Source organism: Triturus cristatus, chromosome 10 (assembly GCF_964204655.1).
Source record: "Triturus cristatus chromosome 10, aTriCri1.1, whole genome shotgun sequence".
Classification (NCBI taxonomy): Eukaryota; Metazoa; Chordata; class Amphibia; order Caudata; family Salamandridae; genus Triturus; species Triturus cristatus.
Window position 1 is genome coordinate 327,955,899 of NC_140593.1, and position 26,010 is coordinate 327,981,908.

At 44.4% G+C, this 26,010-nt stretch overlaps 1 protein-coding gene across 1 annotated transcript in view; it reads right to left on the reverse strand.

Moving 5' to 3' along the window:
• HYCC1 (hyccin PI4KA lipid kinase complex subunit 1) overlaps positions 1-26,010 on the reverse strand; it is a 410,819-nt gene that overhangs the window by 177,668 nt on the left and 207,141 nt on the right. The window contains exon 7 of the mRNA XM_085631524.1: positions 11,009-11,104. Within this exon, the coding sequence (XP_085487650.1) occupies positions 11,009-11,104 (96 nt within the window). The remainder of the gene's footprint in view (positions 1-11,008; positions 11,105-26,010) is intronic.

Here is a 26,010-nt window from a genome sequence, read left to right on the forward strand (position 1 = left end):
ATTTACACGAGTTTGAGCTATTGGCATTGTAAATGACCATGTCTTTTATATATGTTTTGATTTTTAAAACATAAATAAAAGGCATGGTCATTTACAATGCTAATAGCTTAAACTCTCGCAAATGCGAGACCTATTGCATTGCAAATGCTCGTTTTACTTTTTTGTACTTTTTCATCCCTAGTCTTCTAGTGTCTTGGCTGTGGGTGTGCAGAGAGCCCGGAAGGGTGAGCTCATCAGACAGGTGTATACAGGTGCCGGGAGTTGTTTTTAACTACAACTAAGGCAACCCGCACTCACTGGTGGACGTAATTATGGACCAATTAAAGCACTATGACTGTGACTTAAAGCATCTTTTAAAATACACAAACAGGTCAGATCATTCAGTGAGTTAAAATCTACTCCCAACATCTTCACCGATCCGAACGTCCCTACGATGGACCCCAGAAGGGTGCTCCCATCTTCCAGAGCACAGTTAAAGGGGCGCTATTAAATTAGCTGTTCCTTCGTGAAAAAATTGCGGGTTACGCAGGAGCCGAACAGGTTGTCAGTGGGACAGGACCTTTGGAGTACGTTTGACTACAAGGCTACCCCCTTTCCCTCTATCCATGAGAAACTTTTATTCCACTTAAATCGGGTGGACTTTTTGCATACATCTCAGAAGGAGATACAAGTATACCCTCCATTTTTTCACGTAGGAACAGCTTTACCTCCATCAAGACCCACAATTTTACATATTTTTAATATCCGCTACTTCCCCGTGAATAAAGAGATACCTGGGGAACGGAGTAGGATTTTTATCTTTAGACCCCCTGGCTTACATCTCCTAAGCGCTCCCTGAAATACGGTCAAGCCCACCCTGACCTTTAGGAGTCAGGGTGAACCCGATGATGAAGCATGACACCAATAGGGTGTGTGAGGGTTAACTAACAAAAAGGAGTTACCTCTTTTCCGCTTTCAGCGGAATACGCCACATAAGTGTTGATTTGAGCTTGATGGTTCTGGATACCTTACGGTAGTTGTAGTTTAATTGGGAGGGTGTATCCACTTCCTTAACCTCTCTTACCCCTCGGTACCGGTGGAGTACGCTCCTCCCGTCATGTGTGGTTAGTATTATTAATAGCTCTCAAACTGCATGAGTGTAGTACAAGGGGTTAAAAAAATAATCCGAGGGCGGTGACCGTGAGAAGCCGTTGCCGCGCTCAGTATTAAATAAAAAAAAAATACTAAAATATACCGAAGCAGGCGCCGCACTCGGTATTAAATAAAAAAAAAAAAATAATAAACTGAGAGCGTTGTCCCTGAAATGGGCGCCGGGCTCAACATGCAAATACACAAAATAAAGCAGCCGCCATTGTCCCCATCAGTATCAATCACAAAAAAATAGTGCTCACTAACTAGATAAAGCAGTCCGAGTAACATGCAAAGTAAAAGGTCCAGTCCTTGTGGGCGGTAACAAATGGCGACAAGGCAGGACTAATGAGCCTCATAAAGAGTCAGAAGCCAGCATTTACCAAGGACAATGATACCAGCCAATGAAATACATAGGAGGAGAGTGGGCAAGGCTTCTACAGCATACTCTACTATAGCATGCCTCGCAGAGCGATAGGGGCATGCGCGCTGCCGCTAGGCTCGACCTAAAAACAGTAGATGCCGTACAAGCATTTCCTGCCTGCGCCTTGGGCAGTGTATCATCCCAGCACCAAGGTCACGCCTTCCCCTGGCCTCATCCCGATAACACCCCCTGGCTTCTACTATCATACGTACTCACACTGAACACCTCCCCCAGCTCCCATCCAGAACAATTATCGTACACACCCAGGTCGTACTCTCCAGATCAGCTACACCCCAAACTACATCTGGACACAGCTCGCTGTCTACACACATACCCAGCCTTCTAGCACACCAACACAGGACCTCAGCATCTCTGCAGCATGGCCACATCACACCCAGCACACCCACGACTGACTTTTGAACACGCCCTACACATACACCTTGCACCTAATATTGCACTTTCAGCAGAGCTTATACAGCCTCCATCACCCCTACACACCCCATCTGCACTCACACTCACAGATACACACGCGCTGCATGCCAAAACATATCCCAGCACACCCCTTTCTCCCAGCACGTACATATCACATCTTGTCCCCTCACACACCCAACATCTCTATACCACAGCCTTATCATAGTTCAATAACCCTCTGCAAACACTGTAGCACACACCCCCATAGCCCAGCATCTGCCGAATAGGCATGCCATCATTACATGTATATCACCCCCATCGTCCTTATTGAGTACCACACATTAGACACCTAACAACCTATAATGTGCCCAACAGCATCACACCTTTACACTCCAGAGCCCATAAATCACACTATATACCACCCACCACACACAAACCCCTCTGTATCATACACACGTCCCACCTTAACACCACCACACCTCCCAGCACACACAGACAAGCCCCAATGTCCCAACAGACACCCCTGAAGCCCTAGGCTGACCCTGTCACACCAAAGGCTTGTCCCAACACCTCATGTGCCCATCGCGCCCCAGCACCACTTTACCACACTGACACTAAGTCCCCAGGACACCGATATCATACTCACAGCCAATCAGAGCCCCCGGCCAGTACACAACCACAGCACACCCACAACGCCCTTTCACGCCGATATTAGACCTAAGGCCACCCACCCCCAGCGTGCACCGCACATCCCTGCCCACAAAGTGCATAATCTGGACCATGCGTGAGAGTTCCAGGTGAAGATTAACGGAGAGGCGCGTTTGAGCATTCAGTGAGCATTGGGGAGAGTGTTCTGGGGCAGCAGCTGTCACACTGCCGAGGAGAGTGCTCTGAGTGAGAGACCCGAGTGATGCAAGCGCGTGGTGACTGCTCTTGTCAGCTCACATTGAATGCGAGGGTGATCAAAGCGGGGAGTGAGTCCTTGGAGAAGAGTGCTCTCCGTAGCGAGTGAGGGTTTGGAGGATCCAATGGTATCAGGGCTCTGAGAAGACAGTGTTGTGAACTGCCAGAGAGTCAGTGGTTTGGGAAAGAGCGAGTGAGGAGTCAGACAGCGAGTGTGTGTTCTAAGCGCAGTGGTGGCAGCTCAGAAGACAGTGCCCAGAGAGAGCAGGGCGTCCTATAATCTGCTACAAAGGTTAAATTCCTGTTCTTGCAATGTTGAAACCTGATGAGTAATAAATTGAGCGCAGCATCCCTGAAGCGTGGTGTTCCTGAAGCAGGCGCCGCCCTCGGTATTAAATTTAAAAAAAATATAATAAACTGAGCACGGTGTCCCTGAAGTGGGCGCCGCGCTCAGTATTAAATTTGGAAGAAAGAAAAAAAAAAACAGAGTGCTGCATGCCTGAAGCGGGCGCCAGGCTCAACAAGCAAATACACAAAATAAAGCAGCCGCCATTGTCCCCATCAGTATCAATCACAAAAAAATAGTGCTCACTCACTAGATAAAACAGTCCGAGTAACGTGCCAAGTAAAAGGTCCAGTCCTTATGGGTGGTAACAAATGGCGACAAGGCGGTAAAAAGACGGGACTAACAAGCCTCATAAGGAATAGGAAGCCAGCATTTACCAAGGACAATGACAACAGCCAATGAAAAATATGGGAGGAGTGTGGGCGAGGCTTCTACAGCATACTCAACTACAGCATGCCTCGCAGAGCGAGCAGTGTATGCACGCTGCCGCTAGGCTCGACCTAAAAATGTAGTGAAGTTTAAAAAAGAATCAAGACTGAAAGCCTTACTGGAAGTCTGTGTACCAGTGTTTAAAATCGGTGTGTTAACCATTTCCTTTTGGTCACTAAAAGAAAGGGGACTCCAACGTATATACAAACATGGAAGGTATTGTGCCTCGCTAATTGGCTGAAAAATGCCCTAGTATGCAGTTCTGGACTATTATATACGTATGAATTCAAATATCTTTACTTAACACATATATGTGTAATAAAGTGCACAGTCACTGTGCTACACAACTTGACTTACCTTCCATTTCCAGTATGTTTCACATGCAATCGCAAGCAGTGTTCTTCACAAAAGTGAACAAGTATTGGCAAAGCTAGTAGCTCTGGCTTATGAAAGTGCCTCTTGTGCCAATGATGGGTTTAGGCACTCAATAGTACACATGTACTCGGTCACTCACCTATTGCGCTTATACATCCAATCATCTATCCACTGACTCATTCTTGCATTCACCCTCTGACCCAATCACAAAAAAGCACACAAATTCAACAAAATTTGGAATGGCATACATTCCTCATCACTGCCCAGAGAAACAGAAACACCTTAAACTATCTATTTTTCTAACACACTTTTACAGCACTGCATACTCATGTAGGTACCCATGAAAGTTCACCTCAGGCAACTGAGTAAATAAAAAAAAATGACCACAGCTGTGTGCAGGGCAAGCCCTTTTTTGAGGAGCACACAACTTCTTAATAATCAGAACATGACTCCATCCACATATTGCGAGACAGGAGTCCAAGGTCCCTCTCTAGTGATGCTCACATAATTGTCTGGCGACAGCTGTGCTGTCTAGCCAGACCAAAACCAGAAAGACAAGTAAGGCTAGGAACTGCCAAGACATTAGGTGACTAAGCCAGTGTTTGACCTAGTACCGAAGTGGTCAGATTGTAACATTGTCGGATATACACTTGACTCTTAATTTGAAAACGCGTTGAACAAAGGAGTACAAGGCTCTCTATTTGGAACAGACCTTAGAAACTAGTTTTCTATAATGGCAAGCAATTTGCCAACTGTGTTAACTGACTGAATCAGGAATGTCAGTGATTTGGACAGCTGTCCCTGCTAGTCTAATAAACAAGCTAATATGTCCCCAGACACTCAGAAGTCTATACAACTCCAAGAGATTCGGCATTAATCCTAAAAGGTTTTTACCAAGGGGTGTCTAAACCCCAGCATCATGGATTTTATTTTTCTTAATTATATCTTATTGAGCCGACAATGGATTACATGCTTTTTACATTAAGTGTTAATCATAGTAATACATTCTGTATTCTTAGTCCATCAAGTCCCTCTTCTTCACTGCCATCCTGCTTCTCACAGCTGTAGCATCATTACAAGTCTCTGACAGAAGTGAAGCACCCACACTAGCAGTCCACAATTAAAAAGAAGCATGCAAGTATTTGAGAATATGATTGCAATGACTTCTTTGAGAAACTGTATGTGAGCTGAGACCTCATTGCACATTGGAAAAACAGTGCATCCTTTTCTTCACTTCTTCAATTAAAGGAGTATATGCAATATAAAGGTTGTCTCTGATAATGTGGAAATTCCTGAGAGCATACCAATCCTTATTAGAACATTGGAATGTTGAGAGCTCCATTGAAGACAACGGAGTGCTCCATGCTTCTACGGGCCGGTAAAGACCCGCAAAGCAACATTCCAATGCTTTACAAAGGCCTTTCGGAGCTGAGCTGCGAGAAGACTTTGTTTTATTTGTTAGAACATTCTGCCCTCTAGTGGCAGAATGTTCAAATAGCATTATAGCCCTTAGTAGCAGGGCCATACCGGCAATTAAAGTCCCTCACCCTTGTTCAAGGCCCTTGCCTTCGGCTCGGGCCTTTAACACGGGAGCGGGCCTTTAATAGCCGGTATAGCCCGCTATAGCGGGCTATAAGGCTATATTAGAACATTGGAATGTTGAACGCTCCATTGAAGACAATGGAGTGCTTCAGGCTGCTAATGGCTGGTAGAAGCCCAGAGCATCAACATTCCAATCTTTTCCTCAACAAAGGCCTCACGGAGCCTGAAGGGACTTCATTACAAGACCGGAGGCTACCATTATGCATAACATTTTATTTGCAACTCCTGACAGCAGACACTTTAAAGAACTTCAATAAATAACAATCCAGAACTTGAATCAAAAGTCAATATGAGCCTCCTGCATAGAACACTCGGCCTCTTTTAATTGCTGCTCCTGTTCAGTTAAGTATTTATTTTTGCCTTATTCTAAACAGCTTTGTTGTTGTTTAAAGAGGAGGAGTATATGTGGTTGAATGTTTAAGCTTCTAATTTTCAGAAGCAGTATGTGTTATTTTATATAGAAAAAACTAAATTTAGGAAATGAGTAGGATGTAGTATTTTAGAAATGTAACCTGTTTAGGGAGAGGGGAATAGCTAATTAATTCTTTAGTCAGTGTGTTTTCGCAAGTGAGCTTAAATCAATAAACAAGAGAGATTTAAAAGCAAGCCCCGTGTTTAAACGCGTGCATGCTTACTGTATTTCTGCAGCCCGAGGCTCTTGTTGTATGCAGTGGGGGTCGCGTGCACTCAGAGCATTTGCTGTTGCATGCAATTGCTGCGCGAATGCAACAGCTTACACAGGCTGCAATGGCAGAGCTGTAGTTACATTTTCCATGGCCTCTCATGGGTGGAATAATGCATGCTTCAGCCCATTGGTGGCCTATGGGGTACCTATGCCCTGGGTACTTGTGTACCATATACTAGGGACTTATAAGGGTACCCCAGTATCCAATCTGGAATGTACCAAAGTACATGTCAATATATTTTAGGGAGAAAGCAGATAGACTGGGGTCCTGATTAGCAGGATCTCAGTCAGTCTAGTCAAAACAGTGTAACATCAAGCAAAAAGAGGGGGTTAACCATAAGAAGCAGTTCCTACTTTCCTACAGTGAGTCCCCTGGACCTTTCATGTTTCGACGTTGCTCCTTCTTTGATTCCTGTGCTGGTTGCATTTGCCAAGGCTTGTTGGTGCTCCCGCCGGACACTGACCCCTCAGCACTAGACATCCTTCGTGGAACAGCTCGTATCCGGCTCCTTGTCATCTTCGACGTCTCCTGGTCCCTGCAGCTGTAGAGTCAAGGTCTCCTTCACACCTGAAGCACCCGACATCGGTGGGCCTTCGTCTACCGAGCCCCTGGTCACTCTTGAGTGACCCAGACTCTGTCCCCTCTGCTTTCAGGTTCCTTCCATCCAGAATCCCCCTGTGGACTCCACCGGACACTTTTCTTCTTAACAGCAGTGGCATTTGTTTGAAGACTCGCATTGAGAATGACAGCAATTTCGGACGCCACTTTATCCCCATGCACTCACTCCTCTGGGATAGGTAACATGGGTACTTCGGTATGCATGGGAGGAGTGGCTCTCCAACCATCTATGTTCCAAAGGGTTTCCTCGCAATCTACTGGGAAGGGTCCTTAAACTCTAAAATTGCAACTGTGACTCTCCCATTGAATTGTATGTATGTGTGTTTTCACACTGCACCTGTCCTCCGTGGGGTCCCTACTTACTCACCTTGGGTGGTTCCTTGGGGTCCCAGCGATTCTACACATTTTAGACATTGTCTTGACTCGAGTCGTGGTTCTTATACCACTATTTTAGTATATGGTTCGGTCTCCTCCGGGAGTCCACTGTGTATTAGTGCTACTTACGATTGTTTCTGTGCTACAGTACTGTGTACTTTGTGTTTATCTGCGTGTAGCAGATACTGTGAGATATTTAAGGTGCTATAATAATAAATATATGTTGTTATAACTACTGTGTCGTTTTACTTTCATTTAACAAATACAATAAGGTTGCATTCTGGTAAAACAAGCTGCTTAACATTCCTGCAAGACTAAGCCTGAAGGCTGCTCTCCACAGCTACCACTTGGATAGCTTTCTAAGGTTATCTTTGACCTCTTAAATCACCATAAGGGTTGTTTGGACTGGTGCAAGGCGCCCACTTTTCAGCGGTGTTGAAATTGGCATGCGAGGTTCCGTTGCTGATGTTAGCATTAGAAGATATGTTAGAAAATGAGGAAGGAGATATGCATCCTTTGATTCAGAGTGGAGTGTTGAACCTCCTTGTTTGGAAGGTGTCAGGGGATCCATAGCATTTGAGGGCCTTTTGCCGGAAGCTGCAGAGTTACTTGAGGAATCTTGGACACCAGGAACACGGAGATGATATAAAGGAGTGTGGAAGCTTTGGGTTTGTTGGTGCATGGAGAGGAATTTGGATTCCGTGGATGCTCCTGTAGTGGAGGTGGTAAATTTTCTAGTGGAACAATTTAAAAAGGGATTAAGCTATAGAACGGTAAATTGTTATAGATCAGCAGTTTCAGCAGGACATGTTTTTGTTGGAGAAAGATCAGTGGGTAGCAATGTTTTGGTTTATAGAGTATTGAAGACTATGAGATTGAAGAGGCCTCCATGAGCACATTATGATGTGTTGTGGGATGTGAATTTGATTTTAAGGTTGTTCCTTGATTGGCTGGTGAACTAATATTTGAGTAATAAGAATCTTTCAATTAAGTGAGCAACTGTTTTGAGTTTGATATCGTGTAGGCACGTTTCAGATGTGAAGTGTTTGAAGTTAAAAATAGGATTTTTTGTTCAGATGGTGTGTTTTTGAGATTCAGAAAAGAACAAAGACAATGTCAAGTTCAGTTTTTTATCCAAAATATGAGGAATGTAGGAAATTGTGTGTGGTTGATTGTCTGAAGGAATATGAGTGTAGAGTGTTGGAGAGTAGAAGAGATGGTGAAAATCAGTAATTGATTTCTTTTGTCAAACCAAATAAAGCTGTAAGTACAGCGACCTTTTCAAGGTGGGTGAGAATATGGAAAAATTCAAAGCTCATTCGATTAAGGGTGTGATGGCAAGTAAGTCTTGTTGGTATGGTGGAAGTTTGGAGAACATTGTGAAAGCAGCAGATTGGTTAAATGTGGATACTTTTGTAAAACATTATTTCAGACCAATTGAGCATATTTCGTATAACCTACTGTTTATGCTGCTAGGGTGTTTATTAGAAATGTAATATAGAAACCTCCCTGTAACAGTAAATATTGATGCACTGTTTTATTGTCTTTATATAATGGAATTTGTAATTACTGCACATTGGCACTTTAAAATGCAAAATGTGCAATATTCTGCTATAGTAACTATTGATGTATTTGTATTGCATTTTATTTATGTCATTATATATAGGGAATTAGTAATCATTGCACGTTGTCACTTTAAACTGCAAAATGTGCAGAATCTTGTTATAGTGTTTTTTGATGTGTTTTTATATGTGTTACTAATGTAATTAGCCATGTATGATTAAGCCCAGACCCGATTGGTTTTATATCCTTTTCTCAGATGTACAATGTATGGCGAATTGGTCTAGTTTTGTGATATTATTATGAATGTACTGGTAAATTCTTAAATAATATTTGTGATACAATTTTAAATATTGTGTGATGTGCAAATGTTTTGATTGCAATGATTTTTATTAATCAAGCAATAAAGATTTATTATTATTTTTAAAAAAAAATTAAGTTGGAAGTTTGTCTTCGCAGAATCGCATTTAAAAAGAGGCTGAGTGTTCTATGCAGGAGGCTTATATTGACTTTTGATTCCAGTTCTGGATTGTTATTTATTGAACTTCTTTAAAGGAGCTGCTGTCAGGAGTGGCAAATAAAAGGTTATACATAATGTTAGCCTCCGCATCTTTAATAAAATCCTGAATCTATTGTCATGTTAATCGGAGAATCGTCATTCCAACCCCCTCTGGCTCTGTGAGGCCTTTGTGTTTTTAAATTAGAACATTCTACTCTCTGGGGTGGAATGTTCTAATAGCCTTACAGCCTTCCTTAGCAGCTATACCGGCCATAAAAGGCAGTGGCTGCTAGAATTATTCAAATATGATGGGGCGCAACAGCGTCAAGCTCACCATAGATACTGCTCACCTGGGTGGGTACTTCTCTCCCCGATCAGCGTCCTCGAGCACGAAAGGGAAGGACTTGCATACTGCTCAGTGGAACGCCAACAAAAAATCCTGGAGCCTTTCTCATGCTGTTTTCAGCATAAGAACAGCTTCAGGATTGGGGGCCGCAGGCTAACCCAACGCTCATTTTGAGGCTGGGGGCATATACCAGCAATCCCTCGGATGTTTCACAGCCATGGGATTACTGGGTGTACAGTGCACCTGTCTGGCTGGCTGTAACAAACCAGCCGGCTAACCCAACATGCGCACTCGCAGGATTCAGACCCGCCCTAGCACACACACTGTGGCTTATAAGTAAAATGGCACAGACATGCCATGTTACTTATTTGTGCGTGCCTGCAGCGCTCGCAGCAGGTGGGGTAGCGCTCCTCTGCTCTTGAGGAGGAGCCACCCCCGATTAAAGGCCTGCTCCCTTGTTAAAGGCCCAAGCTGGATGCTGGAATGGGCCTTTAATTGCTGGTATAGCCTGCTAAGGCAGACTATAAAACAACCCACCAGAATCTATTCAATATAATTTATGTAAGCAGCACTGATGTAACTAGAACATACCTAAACTTCCAGAATTGTGAGCATGTAATCACCCACTGAAAAAAGCTCAATTGATGTTGGTAATACAGCAAATCAAGTTGAAAGATTTCATCACTGTACATAAAGCATACTGGAAGAATTGCCCTGGGTACATGCAATATCTTGCCCTCACTAGAACCCACCCAGGCACCGGCAGTCAACTATATAGCATCGGATCTTTCCTCAACCAACTCTCAGGAGATTAAAAATAAAATAAAAGAAATCATATAAGAAGTTCCCTAGGAGTTCAAGCCACAAAGCTGTGGAATGTTGTGAACCCAACCTTGAGGCCAGACTCAAACTCCCTAAACTGATCCAAAACTTTTATAAAAAGAGCCTTTGACAAGACCACAGCACTAATGAAAGCAAGTAAGAAAAATCTGATAGTGAAATGCCCTACAGATCCTTTGACTAGAGCCAACTCACAAACCCAGACTTTCCAATCAAACTGTAGAGTGATTTAAGCACCTGTGAAGTGGCGCAGCAACATATAAAACTTTCAATTGAGCCTTAATACCGATGGGATAATAAACCCTCTGGAAGGGATTCATCTTTGTAAATCTGAAAACTGTAGTTCTCAAAAGAACCCTGTGCTTGAAACCACACCCCGAGCAAGAATCGGCGGCAGGTGGGATTCCTGGATTATTGGGGGCAAAACAATAATGGCAAATCTTACAGCTGCCTTTAGAACTCTTACCTGGAGCATATCTGACACAACGACTTCAGGGAAACGGCAGGCAGGTACGTCAAGGCCGAATTGTAACATAGCAGCAGGAACGACAACACTTCAAACCTGTAACGCAATACATAAAGTTAAACTAATAATAAAAGATCATCACTTATTTTAGGGGCGCATTAGTAACTGTCAGAGTACATTGTACTTCATACCTGAACTGCAGCAGACAAGAGCAAAAAACCAAAGGAGAACACTCAATAATCGACAGGAGAACACTCAATAATCGACAGGAGAACACTCAATAATCGACAGGAGAACACTCAATCGACAGGAGAACACTCAATAATCGACAGGAGAACACTCAATAATCGACAGGAGAACACTCAATAATCGACAGGAGAACACTCAATAATCGACAGGAGAACACTCAATAATCGAAAGGAGAACACACAATAAGCGAAAGGAGAACACTCAATCGAAAGGAGAACACTCAGTAAGCGAAAGGAGAACACACAATAAGCGAAAGGAGAACACTCAATAAGCGAAAGGAGAACACTCAATAAGCGAAAGGAGAACACTCAATAAGCGAAAGGAGAACACTCAATAAACTGAAATGTTTTTATAACTCTCCATGTTTTTGACAGCAAGTACTGTATGGAAAATGTGAATTAGGAGCTTCTAAAAAAGGGAAATACCACACAGCATTTTGACAGGCGTGATAGGCAATGATGTGCACCAGCGTACGTATGTGTTTGTTAAAGAGAGTGGTTGTATTGAAACAAAACCTTCAACAGACAGAGTAATCAATAGGCAGGACAGCCAATACTCTAATGAGCGATGCATCAAAGCAGAAGACTTGAAGGGGCAAGTGGAAAGAAACAGTTACAGTCAGATATCCTAACTTTTCTGAACAATTCAGGGCTTAATGTGTGGCAGTTTTGCATTAAGTGGAACAATATTGATGACAGACGTCATTGTAATCGTGAACAAATGTCTGCAAACTATAATTTTGAAGACTTATTTAAAAAGTAGTTCAGTTCAAGCCCCTTGTCAAGTGAAACATAATTAGTGTTACACTTAAGCAAAACATAAGGCAATCTGAATTTTCACTTTTTGCTTTTCTCTCGTTTTTTAGACAAAGCCTTTTATTCATGCAAAAATGTCTGAAAGCTATCATTTTAAAGACTTGTTTAAGGAGTTCCAAGCTCCTTGTCAGTGAAACATAATTACAATGTTACACTTAAGCAAAGTTTACGGCAACCTTAATTTTCACTGTTTGTTTTTCTCTCTTTTTCAGAGAAAACATTTAAAACACTGTAATTATGTTTCTTATGACAACGGGCCTAAAATCCAGAAAACCATAAACATAGTTGAGAGTCTCATATTTTCATGGAAGAAAATGAAATGGATTCAAACTAACAAGGAAGGTAGACTGAAATAAAGCAAGTGTATGGAGTTTACATGAGGCGTTCCTCAAAGATACGGCTCAACAATGGCATGGCTGGTCTTGGGATTCTTGAGCTCGGATTCAGAAAGCACACCACTTAGTAGTTATAGCTCAAGAGTTCCTTTTGGGGCAGGACAAAGGCTTATTTGCATTTGTTTTTCGCCTGCCTGCAGTTGCACAGTGAGCAAAATAGGCAATGGAATGGAATGTAATACAGAGTAATGAGCAGTGGCTGCTCACCACTCTTTTGTTTTGGTTTTTCTTAGTGGTTATTACTCTTGCCGCTGTGGTCCCTGCTGTGATGGTAAAGTAATATTTTATAACCATACCTAAAGCCAACCCCCCACCGTGCACAGCATTCTGGCATGCAGAGCACGTGGTTGGTCTGGCAAGTCCTGGACGCACTCAGGCACACTAAATGACTTTGTCAAAGAGTCAACACCAAAATACAACAAGTGGTGAGCATACCAATGTACATAGAGCTGAGCTATCATCTTTCTCCAAATATCAACAATATTTTTAATCTAATGTATATTTCAGTCATTCACACAATGCAATGTATATCAATATTGATTATAAAAACGCTTCATAAAGTTTAAATTAAAAGAATGCCTATAACGCTTTCTTAGTACATTTTGTAGGTGAAACACGTTAATACAAATAGTCAGAGGTCCTTGAGACTTTCTTTTAACATTTTTCGGCCCAGAAAATACAATCATAAATACAACCACAAGAGGGCCTCACACTCCAGCCGAAGAGTACATAGCTCCAGCCAGGCGTGGTTTAAAGAAACTGTATGTTCTCATGGGGTCAGGGATTTGATGACTCGTGAGGCTCACTGTTTTTTTTTGTCGCTGGGGTTGTGCTGGACTCTGTTGTTAAAGAACCTTGGCGATGGGGCGAATTTGTACATTGAATGATAGTGGCGAGATTGCAGTGTCACGGTACTCCAGAAGATACTTTCCAAATAGACCCTCTTTGTATTTGTTGATTGCAGTTATTGATGAAGAAGGCCTTCAATTCTAGCGCTCGCCTGGGAAACCCTGTTCTGCCCCTTAGCCTCCTCTATAGTATTGAGTGGTCAACTGCATCATCACATGCATCGCAGAGTTCAAGCTCTGCTGAAAGAAATTACACCAAATTTGGCAGAAAGGTAGATCTGGATCCAGAAAGCGTGCCTTTTACGATTTGGTGTGAATTAATTCAGTAGTTTTTGAGAAATTAAGGTCCAAAATATTTGTAGATTTCACACCACAGAGGATCCATGGTTCTAAAAGATCAAAAGGCATGAACTAACTGGCTGCAACCACATCAACAAAGATTTGGCAGCAGCCTTTTTAGGACTCAGAGACTCAGTTCCATGTCCTTCAAATAGTTTATAAAAAATCACAGCGGGCAGGCTACTCTGTCCCCGAGGCCTGGTGGGGGTGAGACTCTGAGGACCCCCGCCAGGCCCACAACTAACTTATTTTTTTAAATTGGCACCGCGGCCAATCAGCTGAGCCAATAAAGAAAAACGCCTGTTTTAAATAGGAGTCTCTAGTGGTAGGACCGGGATGTCTGTAGTTATATTTTTATTGGTGAGTGGGAAACGATTCCCAAGCCATTTTAGGCCCCAGGGACTCCACTACCCAGCGCTGCATTTATTTAAATGGGAAGGGAGCATGTTGTTCCCCTCCCTGAGTCTTTGTATTTGTATGCACTCTACTTTGCTTCCATCTGAGCAGGACCACAGACTTTAGCTGCCCCCATCCAGGCGGGAGCAAAGCACTGGAGCCCGCTCCCGCCACACTCGGGGTGAGTGCTGGCTGAGGAGTCAGCAGGGCCAGCCGGGGTTCTTGGGTCTCCCCCTGCTGCCCTCGAGTATTGGCTTAATTTGGCTGGCCCGGGTGGGCGCACCCTGTAAAAAAGAAAATTCTGGCTCCCAGAAGGGGCCACCAGGGCTTTGGGGCGTTCCCGAGCCCCTCTCATTTGCATAAAAAAAGGGCTAATAAATGAGCGGCTGCGCCATAAATCTCAGGCATAATTTAATTATTATCAAGTTCTTTAAGCTTTACAGGGCAATTTCTGAATGCCAATTTTGTAACTTTCTAATCTATCTCCCTAACAATATTTTGTCTTGAACCTATTTGAAGACGCATATTCTTGTGCTACCTCTTTATTATTAGACCTTCAATTTCAAAATTAAACTCAGCAGGTAGCGCCCCTGCAGCCTACTGCTAAACAAATCTAATATCAAAAATGGTATCGGAGATTAGTGATTTATGGTTTGTGATTTTAAAGCTGGGATTCTTCAAAGCCCTAATACTTTGGATAAAAGGACAACTCATCATGTGAGTAGTTTGTAAAGCTCTTTAAAAATGATGCTTTAACCCAGCGAGCGTGGGAGTTATTTTTGTAAACAACCATGTGATGGACGGGAATTATACCGTTTCATTCAGAACCAGGTAAGTATTGTAGCTTCCCCGGGAGTTTTTCCAAGTACCCAGTTAACTACAAGTTATTGAAAGCATGATAAGTAAATTGTTGAAAAGGCACCACATATGTTGCTACAGGACAACATCTTTGTTGTGAGCAACTGCAGTTTAAAAAAAAGAAGAACTTGTTTTATAATAAAGAATATATAGACATTTCTTACTTTGTTTTTAGCTGATATATATATATATATATATATACACACACACACACACACACACACACCTCTGCATTGTTTGCTAGTCTATTTGTCCATATGTAAGGTATTTTATTTCAAATACAATAAACAAGTTAATAGGTAAACCAACTAAAGAAATAGTTGAAATGTCTCCTGCACACGCCTTTTACTGACGACAATAGAGCTCATAAAAAATTATTTTGATTCCAGTGACTCATGAGTTGTATGTACAGACTTCACCGAGATAAAGATGGCCTCCCTGCTCAGCCTCACTCCTTGCTTTCAGACATAGGATTACGAAGCTGCTTGATGCTATACACATTACACTGTTCCATGCCAGAGTAGCGAGACGGATCATCTAATGTTAACCATAGACACATACAGAACATATGATGCAACAAGTGGTGCAACAGCAGTGGCCAGACAGGTCCAGGCACATCTGTTAACTTTTGACTCCTCTGGAATCACAATGCACACCCACTTCCATGACAGTAATGGCCCTCGTCACCATGTAGGATGACTTACGGCAGAGAGTTAGTGAGCATACATTTCCCAGTAGTTCGAGAAACACAGAAGCGTGGGATAAGATGGTCTAGCAGATAACCAGTGTTAGAAATGGGATTTCTGGTTGGCTAGGGCTTGCACCCAAGCAAGGCAGAAACCACCACTCTAGTTAGGGCAAGGGAGTTACACGCTGAAGATAACCCCTGCTCACGCCCTTGGTAGCTTGGCACAAGCGGTCAGGCTCGTCCCAGAGGCAGTGTGTAAAGCGTTTGTGCAACACACACACAGCAGCAATACACCAGGCACACTACAAAAGAAACTCCACACAAGGTTATACCAAAAATAGCCTTTGTATTATCATAAACACATTAGAAACATAATCACACCTTTACACTGTGCCAACTGGCACTAGGCAATATTCACACTAGGCCCAAACCTCATTAGCATAAACACATTACGCACTAGGCCTCACCAGCATAAACATATTATGCATAAACATCCTAAACATAAACAAATGTCATAGGCATCACAAGCATAAATCACATTACGCAATCACATTAGGCATAAAACAGATTATGTAGCTTTGTAGAGCCTGGCACTCTACCAATCTCACCCACAATGACCCCAGGCCATCTGGCCTTTCACCTGGGCCCTAAACGCCCTTTGTCCAGAATGTCAGGGCTTGGCTGCCAATGCAGCAAACTCCAAAGTGCGCAATTGCGCAGGCCTAAACGTTGTAGCTGCCACTACTTGCTCTGCAGTTGTGAAGATCACTGTGGGCACCAATGGAAAAGGGGCACTGGCACCTCTGTGCCCTCTGGGCCCCCACTGGAGCCCTGCAAACAATGTGCCCTCAAAAGTTGCAGCTGCCTGCGCTCTCGCAGGGCAGCTGGGATCAGCCGTGAAAACACAGGCATCACTCTATCTCTGGACCCCCACTGGGGCCCTCTCAACAAATATAGCACATTGTTGCAGCTGCCCTCTACGGCGGCGCAGCTGTGGGCAATAAATCAGTACTGGCACTAACGTGCCCTTTAAACAACTGTGCCCCCAATGTTGGACAAATGGCACAGGCACTACACGTGCCCTCTGAGCCCCACTCCGGGACTCTTAGAAAACAGAAGTGCCCCCTTGATGCAGCTGCCCGCATTTGCGGTGCAGCTGTAAAAACAAAGACTGGTACTCGCAGTGCCACAGGGGCATCAACCCGGCCCCCACTCACAGGGACTCGGGGACTTCTCCACCGGACCCGCCCATACTCACCGGGCTGCTCTAGGACTCCAGCAGACTTCTTTCCACTTCGCCCGTGTTAGAACTGGGAGTCTCTAGTTTGCAGAGGTAGCTACCTTTGACCAAATAGGGACCCTTGCTTCTAGTCAGGGTAAGGGGGTACACTTCTAAAATAATCCCTGCTCACCCCCTTGGTAGCTTGGCACAAGCAGACAGGCTTATCTCAGAGGCAGTGTGTAAAGCATTTGTGAACACATACAGTAAAGCAGTGAAAACACTACAAATGGACACCACACAAGTTAGACAAACGAAAAAAATCTACAATACTGTAATCAAAAATAGTCTCTAAAATGGTAGAAAATAGCTTAGTTCAATGTAGATGGTAAATGCGACCCTTTACTCTCAAAGTACCTTGGATGTGTCACGTAATACAAAAAAAAGGGTCGCAGGGAGGGTGATGCGTCAGTTCCTTGCTTCGGGGGAGGGTGATGCGTCAGTTCCTTGCTTTGGGGGAGGTGATGCGTCGGTTCCTTACTGCAGCACAGGGAGGTGATGCGTCGGTTCCTTACCGGAGAGGAGGTGATGCCTCGGTTTCTTACTGTGATCCAGTGCGAGGCGACAAGATGGCGCCTTTGATGCGATGTGATGATCCGGTGTGATGCGAGAAAATGGCGTCTTGATGTGATGCGACAACGTTGGATGTGATGCGTGCATGCCCGACGGCCATGCGGTGAACTCGGTAACTTCTGAGCCGCGACAGGCCCTGCGACATGCTTCTCCGGTGATGCTCTGGCAACCTCTGCAGCGGCGACACGCTTCTCCAGTGATGCGACGTGCTTTGTCGATGATGCAACAGCAAACAGCTGCAGCAGCGGCACGCTTCTTCGGCAATGTGACGGCAACTGCTGCGGCGGCTATGCGCTTCTCCTCGTTGCGTCACACTTCCAGCTCCCAGCAACTCGCAGTCTTCTCAGAGGGCCCAAATAACAGTAGGCACCTCTCTGCTGGCAGAATTCCACAGCAAGGGAATTCAGGGGAGCTGGTGGTGAAGTCGTGTATCCTTGAGACTTCAGGCAAGAGGCAAGCTCAATTCAAGCCTTGGAGATTCTTCTTCAAGATTGCAAAAGTACACACAAAGTTCCTTTTCTCCTTTCCTTGGCAATACAGTGACCACTGCAGGCCAACCCCAACAGCACAGCACAGGGGCAGTCTCCTTCTTCAGCTTCCTTGGTTCTTCTCCTTGGCAAAGGGTCGTCTTGATACCCAGAAGTGATCTAAAGTCTTGGGGTCTGGGCCCCAGTATTTATACACCAATATCCTTTGTCTCTGAAGGCAGAGAGTGTCTGTACCTAGTCCAAACCGGTTCTGTGTATTCCTGGAGCACTTTGTTTACAGGACTCCTTCTTTCCTTTGACAGTGCGGGCCAGGGACATCAGATGCACTACAGGAGGTGGAGCCAGCATTGTGGAAGGCAGGCACAGCCCTATTCAGAACCAGGTGCAGCTCCTCCCACCACTCTACATGCAGATAGGTCTATTCAGCCCTGTGCTGTCTCACCCTGTCTCCTGGAATCCCCCAGCCCCTGTCACTCACAAACCAGACATGGAATGCATAACCTAGCAGAGGCAGCTTGGACAGTTAGGCAAAAAAAGACCTACTTTCTAAAAGTGGTATTTTCAAACACAGAATGTTAAAACCAACTTCACTAAAAGATGTATTTTATCATTCTGAGTTCAGGCATACTAAACTCGAATTTCTACCATGTTCCCTGGGTCAGTTAGGATTATAAGATGTTATAATCAAACTGCCCATTCTGGCCTATGGGGACTGGTAGCCTTGCAATAGTGAAAACGAAAATGACTGTAATTCACTATTAGGACATGCCACACACACCAGGGAGTGTCCTACCTTATACTTACAATGCACCCTGACCTTGGACCCACCTTAGGGGTGTTTGATATGAAGAAAAGGGAAGGTTTAAGGACTGGCAAATGGGTGCACTTACCAAGTCGACATGGCAGTCACAGACTGCACACAGGCTCTGCAATGGCAGGTCTGAGACACACTTAATAAGCTGCTTCTGTGGGTGGCATAACCAGTGCTGCAATCAAAGTAAATCAAATAAACCAATCATGGAGTCACTAATCCAATACAACACACTGCAACAGGGAGCACTTGCACTGTGGCACTGAACAGCAGTGGCACAGTGCCCAAAGCATCTAGACCACCAAAACATATAGCAAAAACACAGGAGGCAACAGAAAAAAATGGGAGGGAGACCCACACCAATGGTGCCAGGTCTAACAGCACGGTAACCAGGAGCACGCGGGGTCCTCTTCTCAGGTCACGAGGGCCCCCGTGCAACAACCAGCTGCCTCTCCTCCGGACTTCCACTCAGGGGATGAAGGGGGGCGGAAATGGAGCTCGCGAGGCTCTCACGCTAGTCAGCAGGCCCCGCCCACAGTCAGGCGCGGGTGCCTGACTTCCGTTGCCGGCACTCCTTTTCTCGCAAGCAATGCGGGGTGGGCACCCACCACAAACCTTAAATGTGGGGTGGGCTCCCGCTTGGCAAGCACAAAAATGCAGTGTGGGCACCCGCTCACAAACACCAAATGCGGGATGGTTCAAAAAGGCAAAGATAATTGGTGGCATCTTTATATACCGCTCTACTGGCCCAAATTCGAGTAAACAACCATACATCGCATGCGTTTGCTTTGCAGAGGGGGACTAGACAGGGGTGTCCCTTGTCCCCCCTCTTGTTTGCGTTGACTCTGGAGCCACTTGCGCACTGGATCAGACGTGAGGTTTCAATACGTGGCATGAGATGGAGTGAAGATATAGTGGATAAAATATCGCTATATGCTGACGATATTTTGATTTATCGGACATCCCCACAAACCTCACTTAATAGTCTTTTTAATGTCATCACCAACTCTGGTAAATACGCAGGGTATACTATTAACTGGTCAAAGTCGGTACTGTATGTCCTGCATGGCCCCCCACCCAAACTACCGCGTGGTTATGAAATTGATGTGACCACCGAAGGTTTTAAATACTTAGGGATTTATATTACTTCTGACCCCAAAATATTCTACGATTGGAATCTTCTTGGCCCCCACCGACGACTACAAGTCGATGTCCAACATTGGAGAACACTGCCCTTGTCCCTCCTGGGAAGGATAGCTTTATTTAAAATGCTTGCACCCCCTAGGTTTTATATGTCCTCCAGAACTGCCCATTCCCCATTGCTGACACATACTTCACTGCTATAGAGGAAGAGATCCGGACTATTGGACGGCAAGGCACCTCGCATTGCCCTCCGCAAGCTGACGAGGGGGTGGTACGATGGGGGAATCGCTCTTCCTGACCTCCGCTTGTACTACTGGGTCACACAGTTGGTAGCTACGAATCACTGGATTCACGGTTCCCCGTCGAATCCGGCCTTTCACCTATAGAGGTACCAAACAGGGAGGGAGATTTGGGAGCCCTCTATAATAAGGTCCGGAAAGGCCGGTACCTTAGACCCATGTCGCTGACAGTGGCAATCTGGCACCAAGCAACTAAACGTCTAGGATGGACAGATAAACTCACGAAATCCACACCGCTTTGGTCCACGCAGAAATTGGGGCTACTCTGCCATCACATGGGCTTCCATAAATGGGACATTATCGGTATAACAAGTATTGGCGGCCTGATACACAGGGGCAAACTCCTCACCTTTAAAGAGCTGCAAACTAAACACAACCTTGCTTCAGGAGAAATTTTTCGATACTTGCAATTCGACATGCACTTCAGACTAATATCCCTGACTTGTCCTCCATACCAGACTCTTCTCCTTTAGAGGACCGCCTACTCTCAGAAACGCTTCTAACAAAGGCTGTGTCCTGCACATACTGCAAGCTCTGTAATAACTTACCCGATTCCTTCCAGACCCTCCGGAACCAATGGCAGGTAGACGTAGGGCCCATAAATGATGAAGATTGGCAAACGGCATTAATGTCCCCTAGGGAAATGGTGATAAATCATCGCTTTTGTCTTATCCAACTAAAAATCCTACATCGCTCCTACCTTTCGGGGGTACTTCTTGCTAAGATAGGCTGCAGGACAGACGCACTATGCCTCCGAGGGTGTGGTCAGGATGGCACTTTTTACCATATCCCCTGGAACTGCCCGAGATACGCCCTCTATGGGAAAATGCAACCCAAAAAATGAGGGACACGTTAGGAAATCAAATCAATCTGACGCCAGGGTTGGGGATCCTGAACATATGGGAGGTCACTGATCTGACTGAAATAGAACAACAGTGGGTGGCACTGGTAGTAAAGAGAGCTATTGCAATGTCTTGGAGTTCCAACACACGGCCTTTAACGGTTGGCTGGGTGTCGGAAATGGATCGCTACATGATAGCAGAGAAAGAGGTATATAAAATGCGAGGCTGCCCTAAGAAATGGGATCAGAAATGGAAGGGTTGGAACATGTTCAGGGGCGAGATTTGCACGTCACCGACAGAAGATATGGCAATGCACAGAAGAGCAGAACAGTGAAACTCTTGTTGGCTATGATATGTAACATGTGCGTGTTCAATACTTTACCTTCTAATTGATATGTACTTTGATCTGCATAATGACAGATTTGATTTAATAAAATGTTTAAAAAACAAAAACAAAAAGGCAAATATGCGGGGTGGGCACCCGCCGTCAAATAAAAGCAAAAGGCGGGGTCGGCACCCGCTCCAGTCAGCATCACAGGGAAATCCCTACGACGGGGATTCCCTCTAAAAGGACGGGCAGCTCAGTGCTGCGCAGCCCACGCTCTCCCCTTCTTTGGGGAAATAAAGCACAGCGCTCATGATGCAGCCCAGAGCTGCAGATGACACAAAATAAAGGCTCCTTTCTCCTGGGAAGATTAGAATATAGCGCTCACCAGGCGCTACAGGCAACCAAAGTCCTTAGGTTCGTGGGGCATAGTTGGGCCCAGGGAGGCTAGCACACAGCAGGGAGGCAAGCCCTTGAGGCAGTTCCTCCTGGGCCCCCAGCAGCAACAAGCCCCAGCAAAGTCAGGAACAGCACCCTTCTCTTGGGGTCACAGACCCTATATTTATATTACAAATTCCCTTTGTTAGTCTGCTCTGGCACAGGGCTAGGTGGAGCCAGTTGCAACTGGTTCTGGGGCATGTGGAGCACTTTGTGTACAGTGCTCACACCCTCCTTTGTGAGATGGGGGCTCTGTCATCGGACACACCACAGGGGTTGTAGCCAGCATTGTACAGGCTAGGCACAGACCTATTCAGGGACCAGGGACTTCTCCTCCCACTACTCCAAATGTGGATGTCCCATTCAGCCTAGCGCTGACTCACCCTGCCCCTCCTGGAGCCACACACACCAGACATACAATTTACATCAGGCAGACAGACAAATAGCACACAGAAATGCCAACTTCTAAAAGTGGCATTTCTAAAATAGTTATAATAAATCTGTGCAAGCCATTGCGTAGCATTTATTACTATTCCAAACATACCAAACTTGACCACGCTGCGCCTCTCATATCAGGAATTACCACTGAAACACTTATCAGGGCATCCCCAAAGCATTTCTATGGGAGGGCAGCCCCACATTAGTGAGAAACCAAAATGGCTGTTTGTCACTACCAGGACATGTCACACACTTAAGGTACATGTCCTATCTTTTACCTACAATGAACCCTGCCCATAGGGCTAGCTAGGGCTTACCTTAGGGGTGACTGATATGCAGTAAAAGGGGGGTCACAGACATGGCACACACTTTAGGTGCCACTTCACAGCGGCAGTAACACTGCACGCACAGGCCCTGCAATGGCAGAGGCCTGAGATAGGTTTGAAAGGCTACTTTGGTGGGTGGCACAATCAGCGCTGCAAGCCTACCAGTAGCTTTTAATTTACCAGCCCTGGGTATATGGGATACCACTTTACAAGGGACTGACAGGTAAATTAAATAGGCCAAACAGGTGTAGATCAATCTTACCATATTTAACACAGAGAGCACACACACTTTACACTGGACAGAAGGGCTAAAGTGCCCAGAGTCCTAGCACCACCAACACTATGTCAGAAAAAAGGCTAGGAGAAAGGCAAAAAGTTTAGGGATGACCCTGCAAAAAGGGCCAAGTCCACCAACCAGCATGTAGAACCTTTTTAAATTGGGCCGCTATGGGATAATGCACGAAATGCCAAAGAGGACTGAATGTTCTATGACCTCCGCCCACCTAATAAATTCCCCCAATATAAGAGTTCTGTTGCTCATGATACTCATGTTTAGTAATGGGTGTCCAACATCTTTAAATGTTACTTTACTTGAATGATGGATCATCTGGAAGGTTTACAATCCCTAAGAACTTGGCAAAAAGACTAAATCATATTCTCTTACCAAAATTGAGAGGCATCTCAACTGTCTCTGGTCAGCCCGGCAGGATAATCACGTTATCGGTATAGTAAGACCCCTGGGGTCATATTTTATTAGAGAACTGCCTTTCCTGCCTCAAATTAGTGCACTAAGAGCCGTTTTCCTCTGCTTTAAAAGCTTTGCACCAACACGTCTACCTGCAAGCTTTCCAGAGCTGCAAAGAGCTGTCAATACATATTGGGCCATTCTGAATAGTCTTAGTTTTACATTTCTGCCAAAAAGAGAAGACATTTGTGGTCCTTGCTAGTACAATTTTCTGCTTCCAAGTATATTGTTAAAGGAGTCCATGCCTACCTTGCAAAATCTATGCTGATGTATTCCATACACTTATTTTTGTAACAAATGTCGAGTTCGTTTTTTTTTTAAGGACTATAAAAAGAAAACTGAATAAAATATATATTTACAACACTGTAGAATGTGTAATAAGATTGAAGCAGGGGGTTAAAACAGAAACAGAAAGCTTAATTTTTCTCTTTAAGCTGGGAAGTTCACGACAAATCGATCTCTCTTTTTTTTTATTAAGTAATATCTATCTTTTTGTCAGTGGACATCTCAAATAAATACTCTTCAATCCCTTCATCTGATGGGCAAGTTCTTCCCAGAGGTTTCCACGGCAATGTCAAAATGAAAAGAGCAGCGGCGCAAACATTTTCCTAGGAGCGCCCATTAGTTCTGCCGAAAGTCAGGATTGCTGAATACGAAAACTGCTTAGATTGATTGTTCGCCACACCTCTGTCTTCCACTGCCCTACACTTCCTCTCTCATTAGTTCACTCATAAAGGATCTGTTTTATCACTGATTTTCTCCTTTCTCGCTGTTTTCTTATATTTCTCTTCTTTCTTCCTCCCTTTTCAGTCATTATCTCTGTTGCTCTGGGTCAAAGTCAGATCATGAAAAATAAATTCTGGTCCCTCAGAATTAGTGTCAGTGCGGACTAATGGCACGCCCCGGCACAAGCTAAGCATCGCTGTCAACACGACCATCGCTTTTTAACTTTGTAACGAAACTGGATTTCAAATATGCCTAGATTGTGGACTCTTTTAGAAAATCGTTTTTACAACCTTGCAAAGTAAATGTGCCCTCTAGCATCTCACACGGACAAATGTGGATCAACTGATATATGTATTTATGTATGATGCACTGCATGAGGCCACCTAACTTTGTGATTGGTTCAGCAACCCTTTATAAAAATCTCCTACACAGTTCACTCGCTCTGTCTTCACACATCTGTGTACCAATATTTACATAGTCAAATATTTTATTCAAAGAAATACTTAAGCACAACTCCAGTTAATGTCACAGACTCCATTTGCTAGACAATCATTTTCTCCTGATGCTGCACTACAACTCCATAATGACTCCAATTCCTGTTATGTTATCAGTGGGGCTTAGTTGAAAATCCAGATCTTCAGCTTCTTGCGAAAATCAAGAAGAGAAGTTGAGAGGATTAGAGGCTCCCTTCTCACCCTTTATATCCCTTGAACCCGTGTTCTTGTTTTTCTCCACTCATATTTGCTAAAGAAATCATACGTCCTGATGAATCATACATCTCCTGTCAATGCCATATAATTCCTTTCTGTAATCCACTATGGCTGTGCTTTCACAGTCCTCTGATTTTCGTTTATCGTTTTCTACTTATATTCCACTGTCAATCCATATATGTTATTTCCCTACCACTTACTGGTCACATTCCCTATATATCATGAGGTTTGGGAACACCCTACGGATAGGTAGACCGCTGCTTGCCTAAAAGTAAAACGTTTAAACCCTTCACCCTCCAGGTATGCTAGAAAGGGCAAAAGCCTCCTGTTTGGTCATTCTCCTCTGCGAGACAGTTGCCCTGTGCATCATATCTCAGAATGTGATTTCCTGATTATCTTTTTAGCCCCAGTTTGGGCATTTTTCACCTTGTGTTTTTTCTGCAAGCAGTTTGTTTTTGCTGTATTTTGTGGTCCTGATTTTGGCTGGCTTAGTGAGCACCTGCAGAACTTGTGTTTTTGATACTTCTGGCAGTAGATGTACCATCATACCCAGATGTGCCTAATGGGACCTATTGATGCTCCTTCCAATGTATGCACTTCACAGGCTCCCCTGTTGGGCTTGAGGCTGCACCTGAAGCTGCGGTCCTTGGCAACATTGGTGGAACCCATACATGAGAATAGATTCCTCTCCTCCGGCTTTTGAAGGCTGAGCGTTGGTCCTCACCATGAGCACCCTGCTGGACATAGGGCTGACGTGTGTACCTGCTATATGTGCATCACTGGAGTCCCATCACTGGACGTCACTAGTGCACCTATCTCCATTTAAATTTTGTTGCACAGTTGCTGCTTAGGGTTGTGAAGGGTTCACACTGGGAGTACAGACTAAAATGGCTGGAGCATAAAAGCGAATCCTACAATCTTTGCTTAAGTAACGCAAACATTTCTAATGGTGGTGCAACCTCTCTTTTGTGTTTGTCAAACAATGGTCCAGTTAAAGTTCTTCTGCAGTAAATGTGCCTGATACAACTGCTGGGTTACACAATGGGAAATGCTAAATCAAATGCTGAGACACCTTAGCTATATTAAGAAAGACTCTTCCCTAGTATCAATTTATTTCTTTTGCCACCTCCCAGACCCAAAACACCCCAGTATAGGGGTGCAGCTGTGGAGGGTAGCTTTCTGGTTGCTTCTTATTCTGACTAACCAAGTGGAGTGCTGATCTAAGGGAGGCACCTAAAATGATAACCAGAGGAGAGTAAGTCCTATTATTC